We start from the raw sequence: 24618 nt of genomic DNA on the forward strand, positions 1-24618 counted from the left end.
AATCAATAAGCATAGTTAAGGTTATGGAAGTATTCATAAAGGAATACAATTAAATTCAGAACCGTTGACTTATATATATAATATGACTTCAGTATATATGCATAATGTTGTTGTCATATATGGTAAATAAAAGCGGTCATTCAGATCGTAATATTATCAAAAGACTTTGACACTGACTTTTGCTTTTCAAATAAATACATTTATAAAATTAATTGATACAATTTCAGCTGCACCCAAAGCTTGTAGAAAACAACTACTAACAACGATCTGATGCGAATGTAATCTGATAGAATTTGTAAGCAAAAAATGGCAGACGATAATTCCAGTGAAGAATTGAGTAAAAACGTTCGCAGGGCAGTCGGAGTCAAGTTAAGTAATGGTAAAAACAAGAAATTTTTTAAGTTGCTTTATTGCGCATCTATAGACTCTGGTGACCCTGATGTAGAAAGGTTCCATCTTCATTGCGACTCAAAAGCGCCGACATTGACAATTTTGCACGGAAAACACAACGCTGTATTTGGCGGCTACACAAGCATACTCTGGAGTTCTTCTAAACATCATGTTAAGAAAGATACACAGGCCTTTCTATTTTACATGAACGATAATGAAGGGGCTATATGCAAGTTTTTTCCTGTGAAGGACAATAAAACTGACATAGCCATTACATGTGATGCAAACTTCGGTCCAACCTTCGGGGCAAAATCACTTACGAATAATTACGATCTCCAGGTTTTCAAGAAAGATTCTAAACCTGAATCAAAACGAAAAGAAAAGTTCCTTCAATTAAATGGTGTGTTTGATATCGGCAATGCTTATAATACGAACGATGATGACGGCGGAAAAGTAAAGAGCAATGACATCAATTCGGGAAAGTTAATAGTGAAGAAGATTGAAGTGTTCCATGTTTTAGGTGAGTCGACATCTTCTTGTTTGAGAATGGTAAGCATAGTACATTACTTTGAATTTTTTCTTTATTTTTGGAGGATATCCATACCTTGCTACATACCAAAATAAAGACTAAAGATTAAGCATGAACATGTTGCAACTTTTTCGTTTTTTGCTCCCAGGGCAGAGAGAGAGATAGAGAGAGAGAGAGAGAGAGAGAGAGAGAAATCCTTTCAGATAAGATCTGTCCGGCTAACTTATCATCTTACGAATAGTGAATTATTTTATAAAGAGCTAGGCTAAGTTAGGCTTTATATGAAAGGATTTCTCTCTCTCTCTCTCTCTCTCTGCCCTAGTGGCAGCTTTTGTCTTACTTTGTCCCTCTGGTCAGATCTCTCTTGCCTGTAATAATTGTAGATGATCCCTGAGTGGCAGCCATTAAGGTTTGAACGTGTTAACTCTGGTATAATTATATACAAAATGTAGCAGTTTTCATAGTATGACACATTTTAATGCATTTCATATAATGTAAAATACATTGTGCTCAGGACAGCTGAATGCTAAAATATAGATTATATCTACTTTTTTCATAAGGAATAACCCCTAACTGGCTTACGGAAGGTCGGTGGTTCTACCAAGGTGCCAGCCCGTGATTAGATAGTGCAAGGAGGGGCAACGAGGGTCTTCCTCTATCATCAAAGCATGTCCTATAATTGTGTCGGTGCGAAACTAAACCCATCAAAACATGACATGCCAACATAGATCTAGACTAACATCAGTTTTCCTTGAAAAAATAGCTGATAATTTGGCCTCAAATACTCATAAATAAATTACTTTCCTATCAAACTGTCAAAAAATGATTTTATTTCATATTCGTTTTCTTGAAATTCGAACAGTTTGTGTCATATGTTTTGAAAAATGTAAAATGTGTAATTTAGTAAAATAAAACCGATGAAGTTCAGATATGTTTATAAGTAAGTGTTTTAAATAAATAGATAAACGTTTATAATGCAGAATATCCGTTTAATTAAAAAATTTCGAAATAACTGAAAAGCGAAAACTTAAACTTTTAGCACACTTATCTACTTCACTTCTTTTCACCTGAGCGTCCATGAGAACTTATGCGACGATCATAGCTCCTTGTCTGTTGTTTTCTTAACATCTATTGTAAAACTGTTTACAAAGCTGACCGGGTATTATAGGGAGGATTATATATCGAATACATGTCGCTGGCCCCAACTTTTTTACATACATTGGCGTAGCTGGCCTTTTTCAGTCGTAGCGGAGGGGTGTAGGGGACTGCCTAGACAACGGTGGGTCAAAGGGTGCCAGGGTGTTAGAATTTTATATTTAGAGACATTCTAGAAGCATCATTTGCTCTTTTCAAGGTCCCTTAACATTGCATCTTTTGTGTGTTTAGTTTTTTCAGTTTCCTAAATTATCTGTAGGCCCAGGCATGTTGTGCTTAAATAATATCGGCTACGCCAAAGAGTCATGCACATTCAACCTATAATTCTTTAATGCCTAGCAAACATTTAAATGTGTTTTCTGTTACTCCAATACCAAACAGAATAAAACAACATATAATACATGTAGTAATAAAATACCGACTGGTCCAATATATCATTAGAATAGAACTACACTGGCAAGTATCAATATTTATGCAGATATTCTTGGGGTGTTAGTGTTAGTTCTTTGGTTGTCGTTGCTAGTAATTCGGTCGGCTTAAGAATACGTTTCAGAGGTTTGGATGAATTGGTGTTAATTCTGGTTGGGGCGTCAGTGTTAGTTCTGGGGGCGTCAGTGTTGGTTCTAGAGGTACCACGGTCAGATCAGGGTGTCTGATGTAGTTCTGTTATATTTGAGGATGCTGGATTCAGTGGTTCTTTGGTTCGAATTAAAGCATAGGTCAGTCTTAAAATGCATTTTAGGTGCGCCATATCTGTGTCCTACAAAGATTTAAAACGGCATTTGCACCACGTTGGCAGTATTCCAATAGAAGTTCGTCTATATCTCTTTGTCATGTTTAGGTAGAAGACACATACATCTAGTTGTATATGTCTAAGCCACTTTATAATTCGCGACAGACGTAGTTGTCTCAAATCCGGATGACACTCATTCGACGGACTTAGATTGTCAAGAGTCTGCAGACCTGATTGAAAAAAATCATAATATATACTTATACGGATCAGTCTGCTTTCAAGCTTGACTGTCTATGTCCGCTATTTATTTATTATAGAGTTTTCTATGCTTGAACAATTCACAAAAACGAATAAAGCTGTAACAATAGATATGTAAGGTTTAAGAAACACATGTAATAAGTGTCAAAATATTTCATGTATAGTTCATTTGGTGACACCCCTGTATGTATTTTTTTTCTTTCCATTTTTGCAGCAAACATATAAAATAATTAGTTACAAAGGCATGTGAAATATTTTGTTGCGTCACAAGGGGAAATATGTTTAAAACAGAAAAATGATCAATGTCCATATTTCAATGGAAATGAGAGCGAGAAGTTTCTACAAAGTCATATTTTTGTTCACAATCTTGTAAAATTTAGTCGAGTATATCAAGACATGATCTTTAATTATCTTTATTATGCTATTTCAGAAGTCTAGTCCTAAGTCAGTTTTTCTTAATTGGACAGGAAATCTGAATAGTAAAATTTTCTAGGTCCTTAAATATTTTGTAATCCAACGATGTTAGAAGCACCAAGACTCAGCAAGCCTGAACTGTAGGTTGCTTCCAAATATGAATACATTATTAAAAAAGTCTATAAAAGATCCCAGAAACATTTTAAACCGGTAGTACTGTAAGTCGTGTTCTTTTGAACAAACATGTTTTTTTTAGATTTCTCCCAATTCCATCTTTCAGATGACGAGTATCCTAAACCGTGGAGAACACAACTTGAGGTAAAACTGTAAAAAATCATCAGAATAAAGATTGTTCAAAGTTCTGTCTTTAGTACAGCACTGTAAATTTAATATCTATTTAAAAGGTAACAAGAAAATGAAGTGAATGCACGACTTTCGCATTATAATTTGTTGTATAAAAGCGATCGTGCAGATCGAGCGGTATGGCGTCTATAATATTCATACAATTAATTGGAAATGAGTAAGCATCTGCTGCTTTGTTCGATTCCTCTATACTTCGATTAGGAAGTGTCCTTTTGTAAGGCATTTTATCGCGATTGCCTAAGTTGACCCAGCTTGGTGCAAAACAGTGCTTGGGTAAGGTAAAACTTGTTTTAACTGTTTTGAAAATGCTGATGCACAAAAGCTTTACAGAAATTATCTTCATTACTTCACTAAACGACGGTAGATAAAATATACGTATCCAAACAAAAGTAAAATTAGTCAGTGTTTTACAAGCCAACATACTAGGAATAAATACATAAAGCATTCTCTCACATACGTTAGACTGACATAGCAAAAGGAGAACCCTTTCAGAAAAAGGTGTTAAAATTGCCTTCACTGACATGTGCACCATAAACTAACGCGCAAATAATTGATACTTAGTATAGTAACGGCGTGTTCATATTTCTGCACAAAATGCGCGAATAGGTATATAAGTACAATGTTTATGTAATGGTATCATATCACAATCTGTATTAAAATGTCTCACACGACTATATCTTTATTTCACAGTTACAAGATATTTGAACGTGTGAACGAATTGTTAATTAATTTTGCGCATGATTATGCTAGAAACATGCAAATACGTAAATACTTAATATAAAAATTTATACTGTCTTCTCATTTTGTTTCAGTTGTAGCTATTTCATGCACAGATTTACATATACCTCATCAAAGTTATGATATACATCAATTATGTTGTTCATAACTTTTCTGTTCCCGATTAATTTAGGATGAACATGCTACAAACATGAAAGAAGAACTTGTAGTGAAGGAACCTATACCCGGTTTAGGCATCAAAAAATACAACATGCTTCTGATTGGGACAATTGGTGTGGGAAAGTCTAGTTTTTACAACACCCTTGCGACGGTTTTCGCAGATAGAGTAAAGACACATGCTCCTGCAAGAGAGTCGGTAGCAAGTGTCACAAATGAGGTATAATTTACATGTTAACTCTTCAGTTCAGTTTTAAGTAAAGGCGTCGATATACTTTCGAGAAACCGGTTTTTTTTTTGTGCGTTCTGTTGTTTTTTATGCACTCTTTCCATCCATCTGTTTATCGGTGGCTTCTTTTTTCTAAATTGTTTTTTCCTATTTGACATCTGTGCCTTTTTATGCTACGTTTTATTGGCTATATAACAACACATTTATACACTTTTATAATATGACAACACAATAACATCAACACAGTAAAATTGACACCACTGTTATTACTGGACAGAAGCGTGTCAATATGACCAATCTAATTTAAGCATTATTTTTAGGTCAACTTGCGATACCAATTCACTTACAGTCTCTTTCAAAAAACTCTTAAAGCAATATGTATAGCGATATAGCAATAACTCCACCAAGATACCGGTTTGGTTTTTGTTCTATTCTTTTTTTAAGTTTTTAATGTGTCTTGAATGTGTATTTTCTGTTTATCATTTTTACATCATATCGTGCCTCAAAAAAGGATTGATGCAAATACTAATGTTTTGAGCTGTATAATTATAACAATATAATTGTCATTGCAAACTATTTTTTTTTAATACTGAAAATCATTTTACTGACCGGTTTTCATATTAAATTTGAACTAGTATATTTAGATTAAGTGAAACAAGACAAATCAAACTGTAGCATATGTTACAGACACTACTTCCCTGTTTTAATTTTGTGTTTATGAAATAACTACAGAAATTCAAAAGGAACAATGTACGATGAAAAATAAGATTTTAGAGCTAAAAGGCCATAGATGAAACCAGTTTAGTTTAGTAATATAAAACTGTCAGAACTGTTACCTTTTAAAACACACACTCATTTTCAATTGAGCCACATGATTTATCAATTTTCATGAAATATCAATGTAATGTAAAGGTCCGGTTAATGTATTCTGCTCTACATGATAGTCTTTTCGAGTTCTTTTCCAGTTCATCAGACTAGAACCACAATGTGCAAAAGTACATATTTTTTAATGTACAAACTATGGCCCTTCTTTGTCCTCTGTTATATTCAGAATAGATTATATTGGTATTTAACGTGCTGACGGGTGTATACATTAATGAATATTTAAATGTTCTTACTGCCTTAAGGAGGTAGGTTGCCTTAATATTTGTATGTGCGCATGTCCAACCCGACACACTAAATGTGTTTGTATATCTATTCTTCTGAAAACAAACCATGAACCTGCCTCCGATCTGATGCTTAATGGTTTAATAATGCAGAAATAATGTATAAATTGCCGCAGAAACGCTTCACAACATTGTTGACTTAAGGATGTTGGATACATTTCAGGCCAATTTGTTCTACAATTAAGAATTTTTTCATACTTTGCATGTTTGAAGATCTTTAGTATCTATTTCATATAAAAGCAAAAAAACGGTAGGTCACCGAACTCCTTTTCATTATATCGGTCATTTTCTACACACACTGTCAAGACAAAAGTAAAATTTGAAAAACCTGGAAAAATTGGGGGTACATTTCAAAACACAAACTATCTTTATCAGTTGTAAAATAATTGTATTTCTAACAATTCAGTTTGAATATGCTATGAAGTCAGTATGAAATTTTAATGATTTTCACATAATACTGTTACTCATTTTCACAAGGCAATATAATTACCCCACCCACTTTTTTCCAATGGGACCAGTACTTGTATCAGTCTAAAGATAGCATAACATTATTTCTACAATTAAGATTTTTGAAATACTTTTTGTATATATTGTGTCTCAAAACTGCTTCAAAATAAGGGTAAAAAAATTGGGGGTCACCGGACATATAAGAGAGATATTCTGTATTTTATCATGAAAGTTCCAAAATTTTAGAATATTGGGGTTTGCTGGCAAATAAGCTATAACAACAAATATTTTCATGAAAAAAAACCGCCTAAACAATATGAACATGTGTGCAAAACATAATTTTAAATAACAAAATAGTTCCAAACCATTTACATCGACATTTCATCATAAAGAAACAGATGTTATATTACCCCACCCACTTTTTTAAAGTTAAGTATGAATTATATAGCATTGTTAACACTCCAACATGAATATTACTATAACAATTTTCACCAAAGTAAAAAAACAATATGCATGGCTACATAATCTGGAATGTGTTGCATTATGGGGATGATCCGACCAGTATATCAAGAGTAATGCGCCCCTGATATAGTAAAAAATAGCAATATTTACCCATTTTTACAACTGTATCATTTTTATTTAAAGCAATCTTGAATAAACTTAGAAAATTGTCTAAAATAGACAATGTGTACGGCCATAGGGTCTTGCAAGACCTAGATTTCAGGCATTTTCAGACTAGCAAGTCCAGAGTTACCTGTCCCTGTTATATAAAATGTTGCAATATTTGACAATTTTAACGCTCTAGTTTGAACATTTTCATAACAATTTTGATCAGATTTAATGGCAATGTATACGAGCACAAGCTCTTGGAATAACTCAATTTTGGGTATGATCAGACCAGCTTGTCCGGAATTATGTGCTCCTGATATATCACAAAAGCTGTCTGTTAACAGCACACTTGAACGGGTTTAGGAGATACAGAGCAGACACAAAATTGAAGGCTTTGAGTTGTGACCTTGACCTTGAACCGACATGGGAGACTCATGGGTTCTGCACATTGTCTTGATGAGGTGATTATTTGAACCAAGTTTCATGAAAATCCTTCAACATGTTCAAGGGGTTTAGGAGATACAGAGCGGACACAAAATGTTACGGAAGGACGGAAGATGGAAGGATGGAAGTAGGGAAGGATGGACAGAGACCATTCCTATAACCCCCACCACTTGTGGCGGGGGAGTTATAAACACCACGACAATAACCATGGAGGAAATGACCTTCAATTCAGCACCTATAAAATTTCATGTTGTGATAATTGCCTGCAAAAACAAGTCCCAGTACTGTACCATATTTTCATTTTCTAACAGATGGTTAACCACCTTAAATATTTCTAACAGGTAGTGAACCACCCCAAGTAATCTAAAATATTTCTTATTGTCACTCAAAAATGTTATGGTATGTAGGACTCAATGAAAATTATCTTACATCATATATGATGATAAATCACCTTAATGTCCAGAAGTTGTGTTGAGCTACCTTAAATAATTCTTCCTATAGTAAGTTACTGAATTAAACCAACAAGAGCTGTCAGTGGACAGCGCGCTCAACTATTCTCAGTGCTTGATAAGCAATGAGTAAAACTTTAACATTACTATAAGCATATTCTAAGTCGAAAAGGGGCCATAATTCAGTCAAAATGCTTGATAGAGTTGCCTCCTCCTTTTTACAGACTGGGGTCATGATGGTAAACAAGTATGCAAAATATGAAAGCAATATCTTAATGCACTTTGAAAATATTTGGGGTGGTACGCAAACTTTAACATTTATTCTAAGTCGAAAAGGGGCCATAATTCAGTCAAAATGCTTGATAGAGTTGCCTCCTCCTTTTTACAGACTTGGGTCATGATGGTAAACAAGTAAGCAAAATATGAAGCGATATCTCAATGGACTTTGAAAATATTTGGGGTGGTACGCAAACTTTAACATTTATTCTAAGTCGAAAAGGGGCCATAATTCAGTCAAAATGCTTGATAGAGTTGCCTCCTCCTTTTACAGACTGGGATCATGATGGTAAACAAGTATGCAAAATATGAAAGCAATACCTCAATGGACTTTGAAAATATTTGGGGTGGTACGCAAACTTTAACATTTATTCTAAGTCGAAAAGGGGCCATAATTCAGTCAAAATGCTTGACAGAGTTGCCTCCTCTTTTTTACAGACTGGGGTCATGATGGTAAACAAGTATGCAAAATATGAAAGCAATATCTTAATGCACTTTGAAAATATTTGGGGTGGTACGCAAACTTTAACATTTATTCTAAGTCGAAAAGGGGCTATAATTCAGTCAAAATGCTTGACAGATTTGCCTCCTCTTTTTTACAGACTGTGGTCATGATGGTAAACAAGTATGTAAAATATGAAAGCAATATCTTAATGCACTTTGAAAATATTTGGGGTGGTACGCAAACTTTAACATTTATTCTAAGTCGAAAAGGGGCCATAATTCAGTCAAAATGCTTGATAGAGTTGCCTCCTCCTTTTTACAGGCTGGGGTCATGATGGTAAACAAGTATGCAAAATATGAAAGCAATATCTCAATGGACTTTGGAAATATTTGGGGTGGTACGCAATCTTTAACATTTATTCTAAGTCAAAAAGGGGCCATAATTCAGTCAAAATGCTTGATAGAGTTGCCTCTTCCTTTTCACAGACTGGGGTTATGATGGTAAACAAGTATGCAAAATATGAAAGCAATACCTCAATGGACTTTGAAAATATTTGAGGTGGTACGCAAACTTTAACATTTATTCTAAGTCGAAAAGGGGCCATAATTCAGTCAAAATGCTTGACAGAGTTGCCTCCTCTTTTTTACAGACTGGGGTCATGATGGTAAACAAGTATGCAAAATATGAAAGCAATATCTTAATGCACTTTGAAAATATTTGGGGTGGTACGCAAACTTTAACATTTATTCTAAGTCGAAAAGGGGCCATAATTCAGTCAATATGCTTGATAGAGTTGCCTCCTCCTTTTTACAGAATTGGGTCATGATGGTAAACAAGTATGCAAAATATGAAAGCAATATCTCAATGGACTTTGAAAATATTTGGGGTGGTACGCAAACTTTAGCATTTATTCTAAGTCGAAAAGGGGCCATAATTCAGTCAAAATGCTTGATAGAGTTGCCTCCTCCTTTTTACAGACTGGGGTCATGATGGTAAACAAGTATGCAAAATATGAAAGCAATATCTTAATGCACTTTGAAAATATTTGGGGTGGTACGCAAACTTTAACATTTATTCTAAGTCGAAAAGGGGCCATAATTCAGTCAAAATGCTTGATAGAGTTGCCTCCTCCTTTTTACAGACTTGGGTCATGATGGTAAACAAGTAAGCAAAATATGAAAGCGATATCTCAATGGACTTTGAAAATATTTGGGGTGGTACGCAAACTTTAACATTTATTCTAAGTCGAAAAGGGGCCATAATTCAGTCTAAATGCTTGATAGAGTTGCCTCCTCCTTTTTACAGACTGGGATCATGATGGTAAACAAGTATGCAAAATATGAAAGCAATACCTCAATGGACTTTGAAAATATTTGGGGTGGTACGCAAACTTTAACATTTATTCTAAGTCGAAAAGGGGCCATAATTCAGTCAAAATGCTTGACAGAGTTGCCTCCTCTTTTTTACAGACTGGGGTCATGATGGTAAACAAGTATGCAAAATATGAAAGCAATATCTTAATGCACTTTGAAAATATTTGGGGTGGTACGCAAACTTTAACATTTATTCTAAGTCGAAAAGGGGCCATAATTCAGTCAAAATGCTTGACAGAGTTGCCTCCTCTTTTTTACAGACTGGGGTCATGATGGTAAACAAGTATGCAAAATATGAAAGCAATATCTTAATGCACTTTGAAAATATTTGGGGTGGTACGCAAACTTTAACATTTATTCTAAGTCGAAAAGGGGCCATAATTCAGTCAAAATGCTTGACAGAGTTGCCTCCTCTTTTTTGACAGACTGGGGTCATGATGGTAAAAAAAGTATGCAAAATATGAAAGCAATATCTTAATGCACTTTGAAAATATTTGGGGTGGTACGCAAACTTTAACATTTATTCTAAGTCGAAAAGGGGCTATAATTCAGTCAAAATGCTTGACAGATTTGCCTCCTCTTTTTTACAGACTGGGGTCATGATGGTAAACAAGTATGTAAAATATGAAAGCAATATCGTAATGCACTTTGAAAATATTTGGGGTGGTATGCAAACTTTAACATTTGTGTGACGCTCGCGCTCACGCCGGGGCGAGTAGGATAGCTCCCCTGTTCTTCGAATAGTCGAGCTAAAAACCTATCAAAGTATCTTTCAAGTTCAGAACTGACTAGTACTGAAATAAATAAATTTCTTTTTAATTCACTGCCACAAGATATTATATTTGAAAATTTCTATTAATTGACTATTTGAGAAAAGTACCTTGGACCTTTCATCAACGAAATTTACCAAAATTCTCTAATATAAAGCAAAGAAAACCTGTAATTTGTTCAGGATAATATTAAACAGTAATGTTCAAATCAAATAAAAGTACATGAATTTGTATACTGGGTATAAATAACTCAAACAGATTTACTGAAAATCTATTAATAGAACAGTTTTACTTTATAGCATTATACAGTTAACCACTGGACCAATGAAAAATCAATACTACCTTGTAATGAGGATGTGGAAAATTGCTGGAATCCCAAAATGTGTACAGTAACTAATAAATGGGGATCCAGAAACTGAATCAAAAAAAATAGGACAAGTCTAAAAATAAATTCCACTGACTAAGATTAGTAACAAAGTACTGGCTTGTTGAATATACCTTTTAATTGTTAAATATATTGTTTTCAAAAGAAATTTTTATTTTGATGGCAATTTCAATAGATTTAAGAGATAAAATTTAGTTTGAAAAGAGATAGATAGAAGATACATCCAAAGAACTACAAAATACATTATAGCTATTTGATACAACATGCAGATTCCTTCACCAATTATAGTTTAATTCTGTTAAAATCCCTTTTACCAAGTTAATGTGACTTGTGAATTTTCTTTCTATCTTTTACAATAGCACATCATCTTGGCTGATAGTGATTCTTTTTTTTTTAATTTGTACTTTTTGAAATCACTCAAAAATCCTAACTGATTACTGAAATACTAAACAGTTGTAAAGTTTCAACATCCAATTTTGAAAAATTTTGATTGATTTAAATACACATTAATTTTACATTCACTCTAAACCTGTATGATATAATGAACACAATTCTCTCAGATCACTAGCTGTTTACTGGAGGAATCACCGTGTAAAAGTCAAATCAAAAATAAGTGTAGACCAGTCTGTAAATACTGTCTCTTCTGTCAATGGTAAACCTGCTTCCAAACTTTTCCATACACTAAAAGTTTTCATTTTACTAGTATAATCTTTCTATGTATGTTGTTTCGTCAGAATCACCGGATTTTTTCTGCATCTTAAACTCAGTGTTGTCGACCTCTGTAATTGACTGTACTTCTGTTCTGTCACCCACTAACATTATTCATAAAATTTCTTCACTTGACAAATTAATCACCACATATGTATAAACATCAACATATGTGTGAAGTCTGGAGTACATCTGACATTGTACTTATAATATAAAATTCTGGTTCACGTATTTTTTAAGAGTATCCTGCACAAAGCTCAGCAAAAATTTCTCTCAGAATTGATAATTTATAAATTAATGTTACTTGTCAATCTGACTGCACATCATTTAACGACCACACATTTACGGCTGACACCTCATCACTAACTCTCACTGGGGCTGCATTATTGTACTCGCCCTTACTTCGAACTTTACCAGTTATAAGAAGGAGAAATGTGGTCTGTTCTGCTTTTTATTATTTCCTTAGTATCTGTTCTACCAAGACATTTCTCAAACTGTACTCTACTCATATCTGGTTCTGAAAATAGACATAATCATATCTGGTTCTGAAAATTGACAATCAATACAATTTACATTGTTACAGAATACTAACTTGATTACTTATAATTAAATATTTTAAAATTATGTATACTAGGTCTTTATTAATTCATTCATAAATCATCATGATAAAACATATTTAAGCACGATGGTCCATTACTTCAGAAAAGATAAAAGAACCTAAAGGCCTCAACAGATATTAAGTTCTAGTTGTACAACACTAATTTAATTATCTCAAAGTAGCAACCACAGCTGATAAGCTAATCAGGCTTCATTAATCTGGAAATTTCCTAATTTTCATGGGTCACTGTACTTTTTTGGCCATAAAATCAATATTTGTAAAGATACAGTAATGAAACAAACATGTTTCAAACGGTCATAAAATGCTCCATATGGCTATATAAATCGTTTTCCAGCTGTATACCCCACTGAGACCAAAGGCTTTGTTTATTCAGAGCAGCATGACATTTTCTAACAAGTTGCCGATAATCCCACTAAAGAGGCGTTGCACTCGTCAGGTACCTTCTTCAAATCAAAATGCGAGTTACAAGATTCTAATGAATATTAAAATAATTTATGTAACAAGAAAGCTGATTGGATGACCTTTACGATGGTAGGCGTGAAATTAACGTCCGATATTCAAGAGCCAAGATATAGTCCCCTAAAGTCAACTTGAAAACTTTGACAAAATACGCATTTTTTCATATTTTCACGAAAAGTTATGAAAAATATATGTTTGCTGTTTAATTTGGTATAAAAATTATATTTCTGAGTTTACTATAAGTATACCGCATTTTGTTTTGAAAACGGCGACCTTTCATCTACAGAGGTCAACACGCGTGCAATCCAATATGGCGGATCACGGCAGTTATCGCCGAGTACACTAATTACGAAAGCCGATAAATACTGGCAAATTACAAGCGTACATCATAAATATTTCGATCTGAATCAATCGGTAAGTGAATAATTTATTTTAAAATGTTAAATTTGTTATTTAATTTAAGGCAGATTTAACGTTTTTGATGCAAATATTGAGAAGGAACATCATGTTTATAACCGATCTCCGGATTCGTCCCAGTTTTCCGATGTTTCGCCGAAGATATTTTTCAAACAGCGTAATATTTTGGCAAAATTTTGTTACAAATAAAACAAATTGGTTATAATGAAGTAATCTGCACCAAAGATTACGTTTATTTTTTAACCACTTTGAAAATTTTAATGATTATTCGTTCGGGTCTTTCGTACCTATAATTTTCGTACCATGACATTCGCAGATTAAAGCATGTCATCATTTTTTTTAAATCGAGATTATTTAACGTTATTTAGTTTTTTAAGTTTTATAAATCTAAAATTATTTTGACTTTATAGGTAAATCATAGCTGCAAGTTTAAAATGACCAACTTGCCTCTGTTTATTTCCTAAAATAATAATTAGTCTTTTTTTCTAATTTCAGCTGGCAGAGATGCCTCCCCTTGGACCTTTTTGCCAGTCCTCTGGCATCACTACAGAATTATTAGAGACAGGAAAGTTTCCTTTGTTGGCAAGCTTAACCAATGGACTTGTGTTAGAACTTAAACACTATGCAGATTCGAAAAGTTTTACGCTACAGCAGTTTGTCGATTTGTTGTCCCGACTCAGTCCAATGTTTTCAGCAGCAAAATCGGTAACATCAGTGTATAATAGAGTTAATACCCTAAAAGAACAGAAAAGAAAATTGCATTCTAAGAAAAAGGTGAAAGGCGTGAAAAATGTAACTGAACTCCTGAATAAAGAATTTCATGTAACAGCCAGTGTAATAAGTACAGAACAAACTGAATTGTCATCAAATTTCAATTCGGAGGCAGAGGTATGCAATGATGTCCATCCCGCATCAGAAAAACACAAAACAGAAAGTCTGCAGAAAACAGACATCAGCGTGCAAACAGATGGAAATCCTGATGATGATGCAAAAACTACAAAAAAATGGAACATGAAAAAGTACCTTTGTAACAAACAAACTAGACAGTTGAGGAAAATACAAAAACAAATCAGAGAACATGAACAAAAAATGCAGAAAATAAGCAGTCGTACAGGACATATTCAGTAAAAAATGTGAATAAGCGTGATGAAAATTCGAGAAAGAATAGTCTTCTTTTGCGTAAAAGTTCCAGCAAGGTCAGGGCACAACAGTTTAAAATCAAAAAGTTGTCGGAAAAAAAATGTGTTGACTGAACGACGATTGAAAGAGATTCAAGAAGAATATGATGCATTAACTGTACAGAATGAAAATTTAAAAGATATAAACAGATCTCTTAAAGAGCTGTCTCAAAGTGAAAAGGACAAAAAAGTGCTAGCTCAGAAGTCCAACAGCTATCTGAGAAAGGAGATTTCTGATCTGCGGACAAATTTAAAGCAGTGTGTCGACAGTGATTTTCTTTTAGAAAGTAGCTCACATGAAATATGTAACAACTCCATTAAACAAATGAAGTTACTCTTGGATGAGAAAGAGCAACAAATAAATGAATTACAAGAAGAAGCAATAGAAAAAAAGAAAATTGACACTAGAAATGCAAATGGATGTTTCACGGACAATGTTCGCCTCTGTGTAATGGAGCTCGCTGCTCTTGAAGTTGCGACAGAGAAAGTGTCGAAAGTGATTCAGTGTGTTTCGTCCCATTTACATAATTATAGCTTGAAAAATGACGAGCTGCCAAATTCTACAACAGTGCAGACAATAGTTGATGAGGGGCACTTCATAGCCAAAACATATATCGCTGAAAAACTTGACGAGTCCAGCACATGGGGTCTCAGTCGCGATGGTACGACCAGGAAAAAGAAAAAGATCCTCGACACAACGGTTACATTAGACGATGGGAAAGTAATCAGCCTCGGTTTCACCCAGGTATCACGTGAAACTGCTTCAGCCATAACAGATGTTACAAAGTCCCACCTGAAAGAACTTTCCAAAGCACACGAAGCAGTCAGCTCCTCACAATCAAATCTGGAAGATATAAACATCAGTGAAGAATTTATAGTTAACTCTTTGGAAAAACTTGCTTTTACTATGAGTGACAGAGCAGCCAATGAAAAACTTGCCGATAAATTATTAACTGAATGGAGGGAAAATATGTTGTTAAGATGCAGAAGTGAAACTGAAGTTAGCTCCGTCAAACATTTTCACTGTATGGCTCACGTCTTATTAGGCTTTCATCGTTATGTGGTAGATGAAATCAAGTCAGTTGAAAAGGAAAATTTTAGAAAGTGATGGGCCTATCGGCAGGGACAGTCTGCCAGTTTTCAAATTTTGGTCTAAAAAGGAGTCGGTGGTGTGAACGTGTAGTACGAACTACAGCTGACACTTTCGGACCTGTTGGCGAACATACAGGCTTACGTGATCGTTGGGAAGCTCACTGTGCAAAACACGGTATTAAATCTGTCATTGGGAATTACAAAGACAACAGATTCAATGGACTTTTCGAAACAGCTGCTCAGATTTATGTGCATCTCAATGACTTTCTACATGTCATAAACACAGTTAAAAATCCTAACCTCAAAATAAAATCTGTTCAAGCAGATCTTAAGTCTGAAACAGTGTTGACACTGCTACTATGTCTCGCTATACTCTACGTGAAAGTTACTGGGCCATACTGGTGGCTTGTCACTTCAGGATCAGTGAGCTACCTTGAGCTTCACACACATATCCAAAGTCTAGAACTCTACCTGAAAAAGTGTGAAACCGAACCAGCTCTCTTGCTACAAGATACCGATTGGGTAGGTGACCTAGAAACACATATACCAAACATAAGGATGTTCACTAAGGTTATCAACATAGAAAAACCCTCAGGTCTGCTTCTGAAGCTGCTTGCTGTGTCTTCCACCGGGCTATTGAAAACTGTTCAAAAACAGTTATGCGACTTTCTTGAGGGAGGTCAATTCAGTACCAAGCCATCAGAAAAAGATCTGTCCAGAACAGGCTATGCTCATGTTAACAAATCTAGGATGCGAACACCATTTTGGTGATCTTGACTCGAGCCAAAAGAGACGCCCTAACGCTTCCATGCATCATCATTCATCTATTCAACTCCTGAAAAGAAATAGAACTGATATGATAAAATGGATTGATAGCATGCCAGAAAAGGATAAAGAATCGCTAATGGCAAGTGCTAGGAAACGCGGTAAAGAACTGCGAAAGCAGCACGAAGAAGTGAACAAAATGTGCAGACCGAAATACTGGAAATGATGGAGGCTGAACGAAAAAAGAAACGTCGAAAAACTGCTGTTGAAGTAAACCCGGAACAACCGTATGAGGATGTTTGTGTAAGTCTTCCAGAAGGTGACTTCAGAGTTAACGATTATGTCATAGTTGCATACCAAGATGCTTGGTATCCCGGAATAGTGACACATGTTACCAGCGTTTCAACTGCCACAGTCAGCTTCATGGCTCCATGCAAAAAGGAGGGCACATTCAGCTGGCCAGTCAGAAAAGATATTCAGGAAGTGAAGAAAGACTTTATAATCAGTATGGGTGATGTGCCTGAATGTAAGAACTCTGGTAGACAGTGGTACTTCGCAAACTATGCTGATATAAATGCAACATTTGAAGCTTTTGCTAAACAATTCTTTAATTAACTTTGTTTTTTTTAGGAGTGATTTTAAAAAAACACTTTAGTGTACATATATCATGTGACGGTGTTAGAGTGGCAATGAATTATTTTATACTTGAATATGTTTTACATATGGTTATGAAATGATTGTCATTTTACAGATTTTTAATTGCAGTTTTTGCTTAATTTCTTAAAATATTTCATAATAATTTATTAAATAAATATAGTTAATTTTAACTGCTTTGCTTATTTACACTTACAGAATAATAAAAGGTTTATATGCCAGGTCATTACAGATGGAATTGGTGAAAAATATCAGCCTATATGAGCCAAGCTGAAAAAAAAATTTCAGTATAAAAAAAAAATGTGTATCTGATCACTGTTCTTGTGGAATAGCAAGATAACCCCTTCAGATATGGTTATGAAAACATCAAAAATAGCTTCTAGAGAAAAAATGCCATAAGTATACCAAGTTTCATAAAGATATCTTTAAAGATAAAAAAGTTGTGCAAGATTGAAGTATTCTGTTTAATCGCTCGGGTCCGCTACATCGCGATATTTTACTTTACTTTATATAGAGAAAAAATTCCAGAAAAAGTCGCTTTTCATGAAACTTCAATACTGCATAACTTTTTTATTTTTTAAGATATTTTGAAAATTTAAACAGTTCTGTGCTTGTTTATTCAAGCAGAATAAGATTAAAGTGTTATAACTGTGAAAATTCATGTTTGAAAAAACAGCTGTGGTTGCTACTCAAAGATGTACTATTTTAAAATAGGTACTGAAAAGAATGTCTGAATGTAACCATTCTTAATAAAAAATAATATCCAATGAATTTGATTATGCATGACACAAATGAGCCATGCCATGAGAAAACCAACATAGTGGCTTTGCGACCAGCATGGATCAAGACCAGCCTGTGCATTCACGCAGTCTGATCAGGATCAATGATGTTTGCTTTCAAAGTCTATTGCAATTAGAGAAACCATTTCATAGCGAACAGCATGGACAAGACTGCGCAGATGCTGGTCGGAAAGGCAATATGTTGGTTTTCTCATGACGCGGCTCAAATCTTACAAAATAGAACATACATGTCCTAATCTCTAGGTCAAGAAAGATTTACGAAATCAAGGAATAGCATCGTACACACGATAACATTTGGCTGTACATCTTAAATTTAATTGGTGTTGTACAACAAAAACCTACCGTCTGTTGAGGGCTTTAGAATGAACTAAAATAATTAATCAACAATTACAGTACAGTATGATCTACTATCAAATGACAATACAATATATTTTACATGACTCACCAGACTTTTGGAATCTGTAAACCATAAATGAACAGGAACAATGCCACACCACTCATGACAACTTCCGCATTCATTCTGGTGCTGTGCTATTTTGTGTTGATGTCTATTGTATTTCCATGTTGTTTTTTTTCCAGTATTTATTTTGGAAATTTTATGGAAAATGTAGAAAAGCTTTAATTTACTGTCGCCCAGTGGCTGCTTTTAAATTTCTGACTTTTGTAAGCTGCCTTGTCAAGTGGTCCAATTCAATAAGTCCTTCCTTCCTGCCATTCTGGAAACTGGATAAAGTCCTCATGGATCACTAGTGTAGGAATTCCGAATGCCAGACAAAATGTCCTTTTTTACGAACCATATTTAGATCTATAGAAATACTTCACAGTCTGTTCCGGTACTCTCGACAGCTAACAGTTACTGCCTAAAACTGATGGCAAACGTAAAACAAATGACAGACGTTGTGAGACGAAGAATTCGTCAACTTTTTAGCCAAAAAACTGCATCAAGACGACACTTCCGCATTGCGCCAAAACAAACGACCGCTTTACGAAACCGGTGAATGTCGTTAAAAATCCCGCGATAAACTTAGATTTAAAGCCTCAACGAATAGTTTCCTTCTACCTTTTCCATTAAGACGCCGGTTATTGAAGATTCTCGTGGATAGCAAGCAAAAAATAAGTAAAATTCAACACACTTAAATTTTTCGACTTTACGTAAAACGAGACCATTCGCGCATGCGCACAAAATGTATCGAACTACCTTAAGGTGGCAGGGGAGCGGTTTCGTAGTTTGGCCCCGGTCGATTTTCTGTATAAACAGGACAGGGTAGATATAAAGGCATATCTATCTTACTGGTTATTTATCATTATTAATTCTTTAATATATCTGGGGAATGAGGAACGGTTAATGATTCTGCATGGCGGGTGTTTTAAAATTCCTAGCTCCGTACTTCCGGTTGAGGCTAAAACATAAACATCAGAACAAAAAGTCGACCAGACGCTCGGCTGTTATCCATCCACTTTTTTTCAAGTGAAAATTAGGGAAATAAAGTGCTGGTTGGGAGACACATTCCACACCACCTGGGTATGCATCTATGTTCGCACTATACATATATGCTACGAAATTGGATTTAAAAATACAAAATGGATGAATGGCAGAGTTCAAAGTGAGGCCCGGTTAGGCTAATTTTGGTCTATAAAATTTGGGTGATTTGGCCAATTTTCACTACATCTGGCATGGAAAGCGACAGGTGCATAGGACCGGAGAGTCGTCTTTATGTAGTCTATAGTATCTGCAATAGTCCATAGTAGTTTCAAAGAAAAATAAGCAAAAACGAGATTTCTATGGATATTTCAACACTGGTACCCACACGTCAGTGTGGAATTCGCAAATCTGCACTCCCCTGCCACCTTAAAATGACGTCAATGACGTCATGATGTTACGTGCCAGTTACCGCGCAAAATCAATAGCTTTTATTTTGAAAGTACGTAATTTTGTGAATTTTCTTTATTTGAACTCTTTTTGAAGTAGTCATTATTGCTGAAATATTTTATGAGTCTTTTGCTCTGAATAATAATCAATATTTTACGTCTTTTATGTAGTTATATTGAAATGTTATGCGAAATGTAAGAAAATGGAAGATGGTAACCTGTTATTTGGAATATAGTTGGCTGAAAAGTTGCTTGCTACGGCCATTTTCAAATAAAATGACTAGCAGATTGATTTGTAATACCTATGTTTCAGTTTCCGTTGATAATTTGTTACTTATATACTAAAACTAAGCTCTAAAATTGTTCAAACGTCAGTAGAAAATTGTGGTTTCTTTAACTGAATTGACGTTACCATGGAAACGAAGCCCGTGACCTATATATCTAAATGTAAAATTCAAAAGCGTTGACACTTGTCTATCTAAGAAACACAGATTCGGCTTTTTATTTTTATTTCAACAATGTCTATGAGAATAATAGCAGTATGCTGAACGATTATTTCCATGATATCAATGAAACTAAATTACACTGAAAGTGTTAAATATCCGTATTTTTCTTCTTCTTTCAATATGAAATACCTTTGGAGGGTCATGTTCTTTAAACCTAAACAAAAATTGAACTTGAATGGACAGAGATAAACGAATTGAGCTTAAAGCAGTTAAACATCATATTACACGAAATACAAAAGATTGCTGCGCTTCAACTAACTTGAATTTATCCTGGTAGCAAGGTAACCTACCTCCTTAACTGAACTATGATAATAAACTGTTTGTGTCAGCATGGTGTTACAGTTGTCTTAAAAATGGAAGTTTGATAAGTGATGTAGTTATCATATGACAGTCTCGTATTCTCGTTTGGTAACTATTTTCTTCTGTTATAATATGTGAGTCCCTTTTCAATATTATTATTATTTACGAATTAAGTTAAGATTTAATGCAGTATTTTAGAAAGAAACTGAAACTGTTTTATTTGACTAAACGCCCATTTTTACCTAAAACGTATTCAGCGGCGTTTAACAAACACATAAAATCAAATTTTACGTCTAAAAATTAAGACATTTTAAAGATGTATGAAATAAATGAGCATAAATATCATTGTGAATAAACTATTTAGTCAATATTAAACAAAAGTTCAGGCAACAGATAAGATTAATGAAATATTAGAATATTAAGATACAGTAAGATAGCTGTTTTGATAGCAAGTATTATGTAAAAATGGGTTATTGTGACATGTCCATTAGTTGTTACCAACAACTGTATTTTTGTATGTGTGATAAAACTCTTCATATTCGAATGTATTTACACAGTAAAAATCACCCAGTTCATGTTACCACAATATCTTAAGAAATCACATTCACTGTCTCTAAAAGAGTGCAAAGTAATTTCCAAAATAATGAGTTTTCAACTTCTTTTTGAAAACATCTATTGTGTCTGAGTTCCTTATTTGGAGAGGCAATTCGTTCCAGAGTTTAGGTCCAACAGTACTGAAACTTCTGACGCTGAACGTTTTGTGCTTGTTGAAAGGAACAACGAAACACCCAGTAGCGGAATTTGAAGAACGCAAGTTCCTTGTCTGAGTTTGTTTTATGAGAAGTTCTGAAAGATATTCAGGAGGATTTCCGACTGAACAATTAAACATGAAGGTGAGAATCTTGGTGTGATTCTGGCTTTGATGGGTAGCCAGTGAAGGTCATAGAGCGCCTGTTTGGAACTGTCAAATTTTCATCGATTTAGGACAAGTTTTGCGCACATGTTCTAAATTCGTTGCATTTTGTTCACATCGCTTTGAGCAATACCATACAAATAGACATTGCAATAATCTAAATGGGATATCACCAATGAAAGCACAAGAGTTTCGGTAGCCTCTTTGGTAAGATATTTCCGGATACATTTTATTTTGAAGTAGTTGAGCATTGCTGTTCTACACTTTCGTTTTACATGCGCTTTTTTAGATTCAAGTTTTCATCCAGGTATGTACCTACATGTAGATATCGAATAAAGCTCACTGATTTTACTTTATCGCCTACAATGCATATTTTGTCAGTTGCACACTTAGAGAGCTGTTGCCTACTACCAAACATGACATACTCGGTTTTAGAAGTAATCATTTTGAGCTTATTTTCATTCATCCAGCTGTTGATTGTTATAGCATATTGTTCTAGTTCTTGTATTGCCTGGGATTCAGCTGTTGCAGATGATGATTTAAAGCGTTTATTAGCAATATGGCCATCCGCAAAGCCGTAAACTCAAATCGATGGCGGAATAACATAAAACACTGTCCCCGCATATGTCAGACAGAGCCACGGTCCTAAGCAACTCCGTTGTGGAACGCTACAATGTAATTGGCGTGGAAAGGACATGGCTGAATTGACACTTGCATGGCAAATTCTTGGCCGCAGATAGGAATCAACCCAGCTTAGCGCTGTTTCACAAACGCCATACTGCTTGTTCAACACATCAACGAGAATGTCATGGTCTACAGTAGGCACCGAGATCGATGGCAATTAGCGCCGTAACTTCTTTCTTTTCCATAGCATCCAGTAAATCATTTACGAGACGTAACAATGCTAATTCGCAAGAATGGTTTTTCCTGTAAGCAGATTGGTTTTTGGGTAGAAGATTGTATTCATGATCGTTGAGCCTGAACAGAGCTGCTTTTTCAATTAGTTTTGACAAAACGAGAGCTTACTAACAGGCCTATAGATGCCGCAATGGAGCCATACTCATTTTTGCAACATTGATATATATCTAAGGTATCCGATGCTGTGTTGTTTCTTGTTATTAATTGTAATCATTGTTGGGTTGTCTTGCCTGTTTGGCCAAGAGTTCCATTTAATATTGTTCTAAAATATAATTCCGCGTCGACCGAGTCTGTGTTTCTTAAGAGATTGCAATTTTACAGTTTTGCAGTTTATTATGAACACTGTAAATCAAACCAAGTCAGATGAAATTTTTCTTCTTACCGAATAACCTATGTATCGTACTGCCTTCTAGATTGATTTATTTTGTGTTTCTTACTTACATTTTACAACAAATACATATTGGAAGTGCTTGTTTTCTCACATATTATTTGTTTAAATAGGTTAAAGCATACACGATTGCGACTGAAAGAGGTGAGGAACTATGTGTACGAATAATTGATATCAGGGGATTTCAATCACAGAGAGGATACGAGCATGAACTTGCTCTAATTCTAAATGGACAATTACGTATCGGCTATAAAGTAAGTATATCTATATCTAATACTTAATGCAGGCATAGGAAATAGAGATCAATATAATTGAACCTTTACTAATCCTACCAGGTGTTCTGTATTACAAAAATGCTTCTATTGTGACATTTTGATACACACAAAACTGTATTATCTGCACTGTTAATTACTTACTGGTATTTCATTTTATTATTGGCTTGTTAAAAGTTAAATTTTTTACCATATGTAAGTTGACAGAATCATAGGAACCATGTTTTAAAGGGGTAAATCAAACACAAATAAATAGATCCTAAATGTTTTTGTTGTGCAAAAAAGTATGATATTATGTCTAAAACAGTTTTCATTGTCCACTCAATTGTGTAATTGCAAGGGAAGTAAACTAATAGATGTCTCTGCTTATAAGTACTAGCCCAGGGCAAGAGTTGTCATTCTTTGTGGATCGCACCTTTAAATTAAAAATTAAAACTTCTGTTATTGATATTTACAAAATTATCATAAATTTAACATTTGTGAAATCATTTTTGGTTATTTCAAGGACTTTATTTAATGTATTTTTATCTTTGAAAATTTTAGGGTCTATCTGTACTTAATGTCGCTCTTAAAAATCAGCGAACTTTGGATAAATGCATAAAATCGAACAAAAGCAGGATATGGTTTCGCTCTACATAAAGATGTTCACTTCTTCAGGTGACGCGATCTTTGTTTAACACACTTTGTCAAACATCCAGATCATGTATATATAGCATCATGAAAGTTCTTATTTCCGTACCAAAGTAGAATATTCATTTTGACAGGGATAGTCTATGTATTACCTATATTGAATTATTTGAAACGGACTCTTCCTGTTGGATTTTTATCTCTTTTTAGCTCATCTGTCACGAAGTGACAAGGTGAGCTGTTGTGACCGCTTGATGTCCGTCGCCCGTCGTGCGTCGTGCGTCGTGCGTCGTCCGTCAACAATTTCTAAAAAAATATTCTTCTTCAAAACCACTGGGCAGATTTACTTGAAACTTCACTGGAATGTTTCTTGGGTGAAGTTCTACAAAAGTTGTTCAAAGAGTTGAATTACATGCAGAACTCTTGTTGCCATGGCAACCGAAAGCAAAATCTTAAAAAGTCTTCTTCTCAAAAACCAGAAGTTCTAGAGCTTAGATATTTGGTGTGAAGCACTGCCTAGTAGACCTCTAGCAAGTTTGTTCAAATCATGACCCCAGGGTCAAAATTGACTCCGCCCGAGGGTTCATATGATTTTACATAGGAAAATGTTAAAAAATCTTCTTCTCAAAAACCAGAAGACCTAGAGCTTAGATATTTGACATGTAGCATTGCCTAGTAGACCTCTACCAAAGTTGTTCAAATCATGACCCCGCTCCAGGGGTCACTTGATTTTACATAGATTTCTATAGGAAAATCTTCAATTTAAAAAAAAAATAAACCAGAAGGCCTAGAGCTTAGATATTT

At 34.6% G+C, this 24618-nt stretch overlaps 2 protein-coding genes across 2 annotated transcripts; both read left to right on the forward strand.

Moving 5' to 3' along the window:
* Nucleotides 1-231: 231 nt before the first annotated feature.
* Nucleotides 232-23169, forward strand: LOC128551748 (uncharacterized; the record flags this gene model as incomplete). The annotated part of the gene is made up of 4 exons (XM_053532663.1): nt 232-910; nt 3760-3797; nt 4753-4956; nt 23029-23169. Coding segments are annotated over exons 1-4 (987 nt in total), but the record flags the coding sequence as incomplete, so codon positions are not given.
* Nucleotides 12813-15838, forward strand: LOC123524811 (uncharacterized). Its single transcript, XM_045303297.2, has 2 exons — nt 12813-13529; nt 14028-15838. Exon 2 carries the CDS (start codon nt 14679-14681, stop codon nt 15816-15818), a length of 1140 nt encoding a protein of 379 aa, XP_045159232.2. The 5' UTR covers nt 12813-13529; nt 14028-14678; the 3' UTR covers nt 15819-15838.
* Nucleotides 23170-24618: the final 1449 nt, after the last annotated feature.

Source organism: Mercenaria mercenaria, unplaced genomic scaffold, assembly GCF_021730395.1.
Source record: "Mercenaria mercenaria strain notata unplaced genomic scaffold, MADL_Memer_1 contig_1626, whole genome shotgun sequence".
NCBI lineage: Eukaryota > Metazoa > Mollusca > Bivalvia > Venerida > Veneridae > Mercenaria > Mercenaria mercenaria.